The 13,729-nt window shown below is 37.3% G+C and overlaps 1 protein-coding gene across 4 annotated transcripts in view; it reads right to left on the minus strand.

The window, feature by feature from the left end:
* Nucleotides 1-12,880, minus strand: part of BICD1 (BICD cargo adaptor 1) — a gene marked incomplete at its 3' end in the record, with an annotated part of 129,703 nt that extends 116,823 nt beyond the window's left edge. For all 4 annotated transcript variants that reach the window (XM_080915038.1, XM_080915040.1, XM_080915039.1 and 1 more), the window contains exon 1: nucleotides 12,313-12,880. In XM_080915038.1, the coding sequence (XP_080771164.1) occupies nucleotides 12,313-12,525 (213 nt within the window). In that variant the 5' untranslated portion in view covers nucleotides 12,526-12,880. The remainder of the gene's footprint in view (nucleotides 1-12,312) is intronic.
* Nucleotides 12,881-13,729: the final 849 nt, after the last annotated feature.

Here is a 13,729-nt window from a genome sequence, read left to right on the forward strand (position 1 = left end):
GACTCAGCTCAGGATGAATCTGACAAGTTAAACAGAAAAGTATTGCTGGCAAAGAAATAAATGCCTACACTCAACATTCCTCAGAAACCCAGGTAGAAGCCATCACTTTGTACCTTTTTCCTACAACCACCTACGGCAAATGAGGCAAATGATTCTCTATTAGCATATACCTCTAATACAAATCAAAGCCCCACAATAACGCCCAGGCTCCTTTGGTCCATATTAAGACATTCCTGTAAGGTGTAATATCAAAGCCACTGGCAAATTCCTTCCTTTCTACCCTAACTTCCAGGCTATTCCAGATTCTACTCCCTTCCTCCCTTTCATAACTATACCACTGTCTTTTAAAATCCTGGCAAGCCCCCACATCCTGCTTCTCTCTGCTCCCTTCACCTGCCCTCATCCTACCCCACTCTAGAGAGATTATTGTTATTGATGATGTTTTTATTGTTGTTGTGGAAAAAGGCTGGCAGATCTCTGTGAGTTAAAACCAATCTGATCTATATAAAAAGGTTTGGGACAAGCCAGGAAGGGCTACATAGTGAGATTTTGTCTCAAGAAAAAACAAAAACACCAAATACTGGTGTTAGCATTGCTTGGCTCAAAATTTGATTTTTCTCAGTAAGTAGGCAGATTATACAATCTATTTGTGCTTCAACTTTTTTAATCCATATAATATAAATAATAGTAATACTCACTTTCAAGTTAAGCATAGTGATGCATGTCTTTAATCCCAGTACTTGGAAGACAGGGTCCAAGAGATGGGATAATGGTAGTATCTATTTTCATATTCTGCTAAGGGTGGTTAAGATATAAAGTATTCAGCCTAATAGCTGGTATGTGCTAAGTGAAGAACACAATTTAGCTGTTTTTACAATTTTAATGTTTGGCTTGCTCTCCTACCCAGTTAACAGGGAATTTGAATTAAAACCTACATCTCATGAAAAAGTAGAGTACTTTCTCTAGCCAGACTACAAAGAAACATTTTAAAAAGTTAAGTCGGGTGGCATCATAATGATCTACCTCAGTGCTTAAGAAGCTGAGGCAGAAAGATCACAGGTTTGAGGCCAGTCTGGGCCATATAGAAAGATCTTGTCTCAAAAAAACAAAGGGGGAAAAGTCACATAATCAACACATACAGATAAGTTTTGTTTTATTGTTGTTGTTAATACATAAAAAAGTCATATGCTGATACAGAATATCAAAGGCCTTGTGTGCTACAAATAACAGTGTCAGGTTTTCCTGTAGAACATTTGCTAGGTTTGTGATTATCTTTTTATTAGTTGGCTACTTTAGAAGAAAAGGGATCTTGTCACAGATATATGTTTGTTTGAGACAGGATGTAGCTATGCAACCCAGGCCGGGCTCAAATTCTTGATCCTCCTGCCTCTTCATTCTGAATACTAAAATCACAAAAATGAGCCACTCAAAGCTATTCTGTTCATTTTGTCTTTTTATTCTTCTTGAAAAACTATGTCGAGTAATAAATTGAGTATAGGACTTTAGAGTATACAAATATATGGGCAGTGATGGTCCACACCTTTTTTTTCCATTAATCAATTTATGCACTTTACATCCCGAAGTAACGCACACCTTTAATCACAGTACTCGGGAGGCAGAGGCAGGTAGATCTCTGAATTTGAGTCCAGCCTGGTCTACAGAGTGAGTTCTAGGATAGCCAGGATAACACAGAGAAACTCTGTCTCAAAAAACCATAAATAAATAGATAAACAAAGACACATAAATAAGTACATAAATAGACATATGTGTTTGCAATACTAACTTTACAACACAAAGTATTAGGTGAAAACCAGATTTATGTTAATCCAATGTTTTAGTTACAAGTACTAATAGCTATTTCTGAAGATATAAACAAAGATAATTAAAGTTTCCAAAAGAACTGGGTTATACTTAGCAAAGAACTACATCCATATTTATTAAAAAAATGGTCAGGCCTGGTCCAAAAGTGATATTGATAGATGTCTTCCTAGTGATATAGAAAGGTCATATTAGGAGACTGAGGACATGTAGAAAGAGAAGACAAGAAATGCCCAGACATCTCCCTTTTTTCTTTCTCTTATTAGTCAGAATGTTATCCTGGTATTTAATAATTCAAAGTTGAACAGGACAAGAAAAACACATAGAATTCAGCAACTATAGAATAGTGTAACATTATAGTTGCCTTGGGTTCAGGAGACCACAAAAGGTCACCTCTATGATGCTCAATATTCATGTCAACTTGACTGGATTTGTAGTCACCTAGGAGACACATCTCTGGGCATGTCTATAACAAGTGTTTCCAAAAAGGGGTAACTGAAGAAAGTGTATCCACCCTGAAATATGGACAGTGCCATCCTATAGGCTGGAGAATCTGACTGTAATAAAAAGAGGGGAAAAGAAAGTGAGGTGAACACTCATCTTTCTCTGCTTTATGGCTGCAAATGCAATGAAACCCACAGTCTCACACTCCCATCACTGTACTTTTACGATGGTGAACTGTATTCTCTCAAACTATAAGACAAAAAAATAAATAAAAATAAAAACCACAAAACACCTCCTTCAAGTTGCTTTTGTCACAGTAGTTGGAAAAGCAACTAGTTAATATATGTCCCTAAACAGCACTGAATGAGAATTAACGTTCCTATATTTACTCATTCAATATATATATATATATATATATATATATATATATATATATATATATATCAGCCCTTTTTATTGTTCTTATTCAGTACATAAAATAATAGAACCCTCAAGATATAAGAAATAAAGCTGAGAATGAAATTTGGGTCCTGATCCTAATCAAGGGCCAAAGCTCTTTGTTCAGCATGTTCATCCTCAACAACTCTCCTTTCCCGTTTTCCACTTTCCTTTTTCTTTATTTTATTTCCTAGAATGGTAAATTAGAATCAGCACCAAAACTCAGTGTTGGGTGGGCTAAGAACATAGCTCATTAATACAGCACATTAGGCCCTTGAATTCAGGCACCTGTACTATCAGAGAAGTGAAGAAGAGAAGGGGGAGGAAGAAAGGGAAACCTCAAATGCCAGCAGGTGTCAGATTCTGTAATCAGGGAAGAAGAACAGACAAAAAATAAAACAATGTGGATGAGATAGGATGATGGATGTTTGCATTAGAGAGTCACAGATTTTCTGAAAGAAAATTCACCAGGCTCCAGTCCTTGGTTTCATGAAGAAATGTAGTCCCAGGGATTTGTGAAATCTTCCAATGTTTTGAAAATGTCCCAAATCCAGTTTTTTTATATGACTCTATGTTGAAAAGGGAAACTCCCTAATGTTAATCATGTTTCTCAATCGCTAGGATGTATTCTGGCCCTGAGATGCCTGTCTGCAGTCTCTGATCTGAAGCTTGCTGGAGTGGCCATTTATTACTGAAGTATTTATTTCGCTTGTGAAATTTAAAAGCCTGCCATTTCTAAGCACATGTTGTTATTAGAACTTTATTCTAAGTTATAAAGGAAACAGGCACACTTAACGATAGTCATAGTGCTGAAAATAATTTAGAAATCATCTGCTCCAAAATCCATCAAGTTTCTGACTCACTTCCTTCATTCTCCAACAACTAGCATTTTGGCTTCTGTTTCAATATTGCAATGAGCAAACAGGGAAGGCTCTAGTCATGTGGCTGCTAAGTCAGTCTGTCCTTATGTCTCTATGGATGGCCCTTCTTCATATTCAGTCCTCTATCTGCAACCCACTGGTTCCAGGATCAGGACACCAGAACATAATATTCTAGAAGCAATAAACCAACATTTATAATGCATTCAGTTTCTGCTAATGAAAACAAATATTGCATCAAGTTCTTATCCAACCCAACATACCTGTCTTCTTAGCCTCTAAAGACTGCCATGAAATGCAAGTCATTAAAATCCTACTAAAGGAAAGAAAGAGTAAATTTGTTGCGGGTGTTGTTGTTTTGGTTTTTGGGGGATTGTTTGTTTGTTTGTTTGTTTGTTTTTGAGACAAGATCTTTCTTCACAGCCCTGGCTGTCCTAGAACTCATTAAGTAGACCAGGCTGACCTTGAACTCACTAAGCTCCACCTACTTTTGCCTCCTGCGTGCTTGACTCACAGGCATGTACCACCAGACTCAGCTTTAAAGTGTTGTTTTTAGATATATTTATGTCCCAGTCTACTAGTTCGTAATCTAGAGTATACATATTGTATCCCATGAGTTAAAAACCTTTTGTCTTATAAAATCCTGACATTCATTTTAGTATCAGGATTTTTTTATCATTTTTAGTATCATCCTATTTTCAGAGAATGTTAAAAGAATATGCCTGGTCAATTTGTTTTACTTTATAGGAAGAAAAATGACAACTTCAAGCTTCGTAATAGGAACAGAAAACATTGCTTTATGCTCAATGTACTTCATAAAATGTAGTCAGTAAATTATACCAGAGAAATATATAACTATACAGAGAATACTACAACTATAGAATAATGCTTTTCTTTTTTTTACTTATTTTTTCACAAGTTCATATATACATAAAAAAAGTACTTTGATCATATTCTCTCCTCTCTTGTCTTCTTTCACCTTTTCACTTGTCATTTTCCTACTTTCATGTTGTGTGTGTGTGTGTGTGTGTGTGTGTGTGTGTGTGCATTGCCTACATGAGCATAGCTATGACAGTATTTACTTGAGCAAGGGCAATTTACCAGTGGCTAAACCACAGAGGAATGTGACTTTCCCTGCTTCAGTACCCATTAATTGTCTACAGCTCCTCAGACATGGATTGGGGCTTATGAGTTTGTCTTCTTTCCATATTGAAATGTTCATAGGTCCAGTCATATGTAGGTGAATACTTACTTTTCTATCAAAATGATAAATCATTTCTAAATTATGTGTTAAGGCAGACTGGTTTTTAAATTCCTTTTAAAAACAAAGTATTAAAATTGGAATCCATAAAAAAAATTCAAATAAACATTTGTTTTCTAAACTGTATTGAGATTATTTTATTCCTTCATTTTTAATTGTTTTTATTATTATCTTATTTTATGTGTATGGGTACATCTACATACCACATGCATGACTGGTATACAAGTAAGACAGAAGAGGGTGACTTAACCCCTGGAACTGGAGTTACAGTCATTTGTGAGCCATCATGTGAAAGATAGCAATCAAAGCCAGGTCCTCTGGAAAAGGAGCCAAAACACTTAACCACTAAGCCAACTATCCAGCCCCTTATTCCTACAAGTTTATATCTCTTTGTATGAGATTATGTTTCCTCCTAGAAACTGAGAAGCCATCTTTTTTGCAAATTCTCCAGTCATCTTGAATCAGGTCATTTCTCATCCCAGATATTGATCCTCCAAATCTAAGACACTATCACCTCTTATCTGAGCTGTTCAGATAGTCTCCTACCTTGGATTATTCTTCCACAGCCTTTAGAGCTGTCATCTACTCTACTTAAAATAAAATTCAGATTTCTTGCTCAGCATGGTGGTATACAACTTTAATCTTAGCACTTGGGAAACAGATAATCTCTGTAAGGTCAAGTCAAGCCTGATTACATAGAAAGTCCTAAGCCAGTTGAGGTTACAACAGTATATATTATAAGTATAAATATAATCAATCTCAGGGCTCAAAAGACTAGTTCCAATCAAATTCACTATCATTTCCTCCCATACCCACCCCTTCCACTCCAGATATACCTGAAGTCTTCTGAGGTTCTTAATTAATGGCAGTATTGCCTTATGGAAGAAAAGAAAAAGAATATCTAAAACACCTGAGTGTTTTATTATCACATTGACTTGGGAAAAGTGCCTACACTGGCTGTTAGTAGGCAGGGTCAGAATCCTAATTATCCCACAGAGAACCAAAATGCACAGCAGAATTCTATACTTCACAGGGTCATTGCATATTAAATGCCAGTAAAGCTGTGCAGTTTTCACAAACACAAAGCTTGCTCCCATAAAATGATTGCTACATTGCTTGTGCTTACAGCCCAGGACAATCCCTTCCTGGCTTGTTAATTCTTATCACCTGGGACTCAGCTTAAATATCAACTTCTCAAAAAGACTTTGCTTGACTCTCATTTCTAATGTTACCTCTCCCACTAGCTCCTACTAGGTTTATTATTCTATAACCCTGCTTTGTTTTTAAGCACATATCCCTACACAAAATTATTTATTATGTACTCTTTTGTTACTTTTCTTCCTGTCAAAAATAAACTCTCCAAGGGGACTGGTAAGAGCACTAACTGTTCTTCCATAGGACCAAGATTCAATTCTCAAGATACACAAAGCAGCTTGTGAGCATCTAAAACTCCAGTTTCAAAGACTCCAATGTCCTCCTCTGGCTTCTGCAAGCATCAGACATGCCTGTGGTACATAGACATATATGCAGACAAAATACTCAAACACATAAAATAAATAAATAAACAAATGTTAATTCAATTGTTTAAAGATGGGAAATAATGAACCTGCAGTACCTAACAGTCTGTACAATATAATGGTTAGTCACCTTATGTGTAATTAATAAATATCTAAAATAATTTTTCTTAAGATTTTTTTCATCTTAAAGTAATCAACATCTCTAGTTGCTTTTTCCCTCTGTCAAGTTGCATTTTTGCAATGGAGTTGCTTTGACTTTTTTTAGTTTAGTTTGGTTCTTATTATACTTAGAATAGAACCCAGGGTCTCACATATGTTAGAAAGTGTTACAAACACTTGTACTAGGCTTGTACAGCCAAAGAATTTAGTTTTAAATTGTAAAGTGTTCATATTTACATAGCACAGAGAAAAATGCAAAATTCCAAATTTCCTAATACACCATCATAAGAGTGAGGCATAGCCACTTTCTAATTTAAGGGAGCCCCTGATGCTCAAAGAGGCTTCCAGATTCCTTGTTTGGGGGATATCCTTCCTGTAGCCTTATAACCCACTATGCTGAGGCATTAGCTAGTAAGGGCTGACTGAAAGGGCCTTTACTATCTGGCTGAAATCATCTCTCCAGTCCCATCTCTCACTTCTCCATTTTTTTTCAGTCTACTGCCCACTACAACAGCACAAATGCTAACAATGAGCAGTTGCCCCAAACTCCATTATACATGCCATCTTCCTGGTTTTTTTTTTTAATTGTCTCTACAACATAAAGCAACATTTAACATAGCATCTAGTTTTCTTGTTCATTTTTATTATTTTTTTTCCTACACAGAATACAAGCTCCATGAATATGAAGCTTTCTCCATGTTCTTTGCTGTTTCTTCAACACCCAGATCTCTAACTCTCACACAGTAGAGACATTAAATAAATTAATGTTACTACAGAAATGAACAATCATTTTTTTACATAAAAATCTATTTAATTACAGCATTTCTTTTATACCCATTTTTCAAATTTCAGAATCACATTGGCATCACATTTTTTAAAATTTGGAAGTGGTTGATGGTGACTAAAATATTATCTGTCTAGATTTCCTTTGCTTTCGTTGTGTTTTTCTGAAATACTTTATCATGACTATTCTCTAAAAATGCAATGATTAGTTTTGAAGCCTGTGGTGATTTCATTTGATTGAGAATGACCCTATAAGATCATATGTTTGAATGCTTCATCCCCAATTAGTGGAACTGTTCGGGAAAGATTAGAAGATGTAGCCTCGTTGAAGGAGGTATGTCACTGGCAGGGAAGGGGTCAAGCCAGGTTCAGGATTGATCTATCTATCTATATATGGGTATATCATATATATCATCTATCTCTACTGCCCATCAGAATCTTAGTTACTGCTCAAGTGCCAGGCCTATCTGCCAATCACCATGCTGCCCACAGAGATAATGATGAATTAACATTCTGAAACTATGAACAAGTCTCCAACCAAATGTTTCCTTTTATAAATTGCATATCTTATTGAAACCACTTTAATGTAACTTACAAAGATAAACTATTTTCTTTTCCTGCAATAAAAAACCATCTTGAATATAAAAATAGATCAAAAATAACTCCAGTGGTTTATATAGAATACCTGAGGATTCACTTAAGAAAGATTTGCAGCTCTAAATTATTTTAAAATATTAACAAAACTTACCTTCTTGTAATCCTGATCACTAGATCACTAAACCAGATAATCTCAGGCCTGGAGAGATGGCTTAGCTGCTAAGAGCACTTGTTGCTCTTGCAGAGGACCCCAGTTCAATTCCCAGCACCCACATGGTGCCATTTATAATCCCAGTTACAGGGAATCTGATACTATCTTCCACTTCTAACTCCACAGGCACCAAGCATACATATGATATTAATTTATCCATACAACACACTCAAACACACACAAAATTAAAAAATAAAAAATTTAATTTCTAGTATCCCTCCAACATTAAGAATTTATGTCAACTTTAAAAATATAATCTAAAGAGTTATGGAGTCAAAAGATTTTTAGAATGGTTCTGGAGTATAACCTCACTCCATGTTCATATTCATATTCATCCTCTCTCCCTCCTTCTATGAAGTCAGGTACAGGTATTTCAGTAATAAACTGCATGAATCGGTTCTAAAATAAAATATAGAAAATTAGAAAAGTAAATGAGTTCAGAGGGAAATGTGTCTGGGCCAGGTGTTCATATGAGAACTATTAATTACTTCAGAAGAGCTTATCAAACAGTGAAATATTATGGCTAGAACTGAACAAGCAGAACAAAAGAAAATATAGAAAAGGGCTGGGTGAAAGCTAATGCAACCAATGTAGATATTTTATAGTTTGGGAATAGTAGAAGGAATTTGAAAAGGAAAAGGTAGGTACACAAGCAAACTAGGTAGCTCTAAAACAGTGGGCCAGGTTTATTACATAGTAAATATTTTGAGGTCATTCAGTCACTTGGTTTTATAGCCAAAGTGATTAGATTCCAGGAGGAAAAGGCACCAGTAGCCACCTTTCTCTCCCTCCATTTTAATGGGTAAGAAACTTGCTGACAGACTCATGTTTCTGCTCTTTTCTCTTATGAGACGCTGTACACGACCTGAAGTGCTTATAAGACACTAGTAGGTAGTCTACATCAAAATTCAAATGTCAGAGAAAAATAAGGAGTGATGTGCAAATAATATCCAACGGCCTGAATCATCCTGGCTTCACACCAAGATCTAGAGTGAGCAGGATGTGGTCACACTGCAGGACTGGCTCCCTAGCTGTGGAAACCAGCCAGGCATTATGCTGATGCACATATTTCCATCACCAGCCACAAGACAGGGAAGCAAAATCACCAATAATCCACCAACAAAACCATCTATCTATTCCCTTGATATCAACACACAAGGCTGCTTTAGGTCATCAAATCAAATCTCAGTCTCTTCCATAAACAACTACTCATTTTTCCTCTCTCACAACCTTCCAAACTATCAGGACAGAACTTGAGCCGCCTTATCAATCCTCCCTAATTAATACCAAACCTTCACACCTGATTTTATAAAAACGAAGAACATAAAGAAATCTACATATAGATTCATATGTTCAAAGACATTTAAAGTAAGTACTAAGAGTATTTACCAAAGGAGCAATGATAGTCAGAAGGGAGAACACATAAAAGAAAATGTACTATGTTGTTGGCCTAATTTACTTTCTGTTGCTGTGAAAATTTTAATTACATTGTGTGTGTGTATGTGAGAGAGAGAGAGAGAGAGAGAGAGAGAGAGAGAGAGAGAGAGAGAGAGAGAGAGAGAGAGAGAGAGAGAGAGAGAGAGACTCATGTGAGATAGGGAAACAACCTGCAAGAGTGGGCCCTCTTTCTCCACCATGTAGAAACAGGGTGAAGGGAAAGAAATTGAACTCAAGTTCATCAAGCTTGGCAACAAAAAACTTTACCCTCCGAGCCATCTTGCCCCTTCCCCCAGAATGTTTTAAAGCAATAGCTTCCAGGGTTGAGAAATGGCTTATTTGGTTATATATATTTGGTTATATACATATATTACACACACACACACACACACAAACATTAGGACCTAAATTTGATGCTTCCAAAAGCATAGCATGGTGGTGCACACTTGTAACCTCAGCACTGGGGAGGCAGATACAGGTGGATCCCTAGGGTTCACTACTGACCAGCCAACCTGGCATACTTAGCAAGTTTCAGGTCAATGAGAGATACTGTTTCAAAAAACAAGTTGTCTAAAAAATAGATGTCCTCTGACCTACATACATATTCACATGCAATACATGACTTGTATGTGGCATCATCATTAGAATGTGTTGTTTTGCATAATTGTTTTGTATTTAAAACTTGGTACATTTAGGTAATAATCTCAACTAAATACTTATTTTTATTCTTATTATGTACTAAGCTCTGTGTTAAAGATTTTGTATTATATTAAATTAAATTAAATAAGCCAGGCACAAAAAAACAAATATTTTATTATCTTATGCATATAAGAAATCAGAGAAGTAAATGGTAGTTATTAGAGGTGTTGACTGCTTAAAAGGAGAGATATTGATGAAAAGATTCATTATTACAGTTAGATAAGAGGAATACGTTTAAGAAATTCACTGTGTAGCATAATGACTATAATGCCAATATATTTACTCTTTAAAAATACAGAATGAATGTTGTGTTACCACAAAGAAAAAAAAGATAATTATATGAAGCAATGCATTAGCTTGAAAAGACATAACATGTATGTTGCAAAACATAATTCTACACATAATAAATACATACAATTCTATCTATCAACCTTAAATAAATAAGAGGTAAATTCATTCCTTTAATACTGTATTGTTTACTAAAGACAAAAACAACTGTATTAAGGCTTAGTGTATTTAGTAAGTACAACACATAAATATCCCTAAAAGTGTTGTTTGGCTCAAGAAGAAAGGTCTATTAACAAACATATTTTATCCCATCAAATAAGTCCACCTTTTTTTATCAAGGAAATGATGACTTAACATTGGCTTGCATTTCTCCACCTTGCCAAAGCATAGTCAATAAATAAAGACATCATGGAAATATCTTTGAGAACTACAATAATCATCTCTTTCCTTACTTCCTAAAATTTAACACCACTACATTTAAACATGTCAGCCTAAGACATAATCTAAGACATATTTAAACACCATTAAAACCAGATGACTACAGCAAAAAAAACATGAACTAGAATATATAGCCTGATATGTAAAAACTATAACTCTATCTATGATTTTTAATTATATCTATTTACACATTTTTTGGTACTTAAGCATCTGACTAAAACAGCATAATTGAAGATATAAGTATTATTTATGAGTTAGAAGATGGGTTGATTAGAATGTCATAACTTATGTTTTTTAATTGTAACAATACAAAACTGGGCCTTCCCTTTCCCTAAAACAAACAGATTATAAGAAAAGTACTTCTATTTATGTATGATATGCCTAACATTTAAATTTTTAGTATGCACCTAAAAATAAAAACTTATCACACAGAAAAGCAATGTTTATGTATGCTAAACATTTATATGTGATTGCTTGCTACTCCCAGTGACTTAAAAAATCCTTGAGTATATGGTTGGACATAAATATACATCCATTATTTTCTTTCTGTACATTACCCTTAGAAGAAAGAAACAAAAATAGGGGGAAAATGTTATTCACAGAACAATAGTGATATTCTGGTTTTATAAATACAGTAATTTCAACTTGAAGGGCCATATTTTATAGGCAAGACACAGATATCCATATATTTTACATTTCTTTCTCATTTCTCACCATATGGAGGTGAATTTAATTTTCCTCAGGGTGCCTTCTATAAGACGTAAGCATAGCCCAACCTTGCTCAGAGGTGAAATTAAGGACAGCAAAACCACCTAGCAAAGTTGTTTTCCTCCTACAGCCCCATGACAAGGACTAAAGCCAACGTCAAACGGGATTGGTGATTCCTAATAACTAGTTCCTATTTCACCAAGGAGCAATTACTCGGCAGACAACCAAGGTACCAAATCCTACCACCCTGAAATTGTAGGTTCTCAGGCACAAACCTCATCAATTGGATGGATTATGCAATGGTCATTGATACCTGGGTTTGAAATAACAGCAGTTTGAGAAGTTGGATTTATGGATTTCAACCCAGTTCGATGTTACCTGCCAGCCCTGAAGCCTGAAGACTTCTTATGGGTCTCCCTCCCCCACATGATAAAGAGCTTCCCATTCCAGCTTATGCATTCATTTCTTGGGTAATTTTTCTACTGGTGAAAACAATGGACTCTTTCAATGTTCTCTTATCAACAAAGGGCTCTAAGATGAAGTCCTTCTGGCTATATCCCTTCTGACTTCTTCACAGTGATGACTGCGCTGAGAAATGCCAAACCTGGAGAGGGAAATAGGAGCCGGGTAGCTCACCTCTTTGAGTTGCTCCAGCTCTTGTTTGAGACCGTCATACTCGGCCTCCAGCTCGTCATACTGTTGCTTGAGAGTCAGTTTCTCCTCCAGCACCACCAGCCCATACTCCGCAGCCTGAATCTTCTCGTGGGTCGTTTCTGTGAGCTCCTTGGTCAGTCTCTCTATTTCAGTCTTATACTGGTCTACCGTCTTCAGCGCCTCTTCTGCGGCCATAGCGAGGTGGCGAAGATAGACGCAAAGCAGAAGGGAAAAGGAGAAGCAAATAGGAATGGAAATAAAAATGGAAAGGAAAAGTGCCTGATGAATAGGCAGAGCGCCCTGAGGCCCGGCCGGCAGCGGCTGCTACACGGCCGGAAGCACTGAAGAGGAATACATGGAATATGGGAGGAATACACCCTGCAGCATGGAGACTGCAAGGTGACGACCGCAGCCGGGATCCTGCGGGCCACGCGCCCCGGCAGTCAGCAACCAAGCTGCATGGTGAGGAGCAGCTCGCGCAGCAAGAGCCTCCGGCTCTGCGGCCTCAAAGGCGCGTGGCCGCCATGTCTCAGGCCGCGTCACTGCGGTCCACCGCCCAAAGCTCCGTGGAAGGCTGAGCTCCACCTGCTTGCTGGGCCCTGCGGCAGCCAGTGCGTACGGATGCGGGCTCCAGCTGGTCCTCTTCCTCTCGACCACTCAGAACGCAGGGAGGTAGGGAAGGGGAGGAGCAAATCCAAAACCCCACAGCGCCTCCCAGCGCGGCGCAGCACCGACAGCTGAAGAGGGATGAGGGCCGAGGAACCCAAAACTAGCTGAGGGGTGATGGGAGACTTCAGAGAGCTGAGTAGGGGGAACCACGCTGAGGCGGGAATAAAGGCTGAGGAAAGGGGGTGTCTTAAAGAGAAGTGGAGGCTAAAGAAGGTGAAGAAGACTGGGGGATGAGAGGAGGGGCAGCTGAGAAGAGATGCTAGACTGAGGAAGCCAGGGCAGCTGAAGAAGGGCCAGAGTGTTGGAAAGGGTGATGTCTGAGAGATTAGAACACCAAGAAGGCTTCTAACAGGCTAACTTTGCTGAGGTGGGAATTCAAAGCCCCCTGGAGTGCAGTGGGCCTACAGAACACTTAAGTGCTGGATAATTTTGTTTTTCCCATTCATGGCAGCTAAAAAAAAAATCACTCAGACTATTCAGGTTTACATGTTATGCTCTCTTACAGGGAGCTACCATACCTCATAGTTCAAAGTGTTTTCTCAATCAGTAACATGATACTGACATGTAATTGTAATTACTATGCAGCACAATGATTCAAGAAAAATAACATACATGTCTGTTTACCTCTGTATAGGCCATTGCTTACATTATTCTATGTTTAACATTTGTACTCAGATAAAATGCTTATGTATGTATAGGAATGTCACAGTACAAGATGCTGCTAGCCTGG

The sequence above is a fragment of the Micromys minutus genome, assembly GCF_963924665.1.
Source record: "Micromys minutus genome assembly, chromosome: 3".
In the NCBI taxonomy this organism is placed as follows: Eukaryota; Metazoa; Chordata; class Mammalia; order Rodentia; family Muridae; genus Micromys; species Micromys minutus.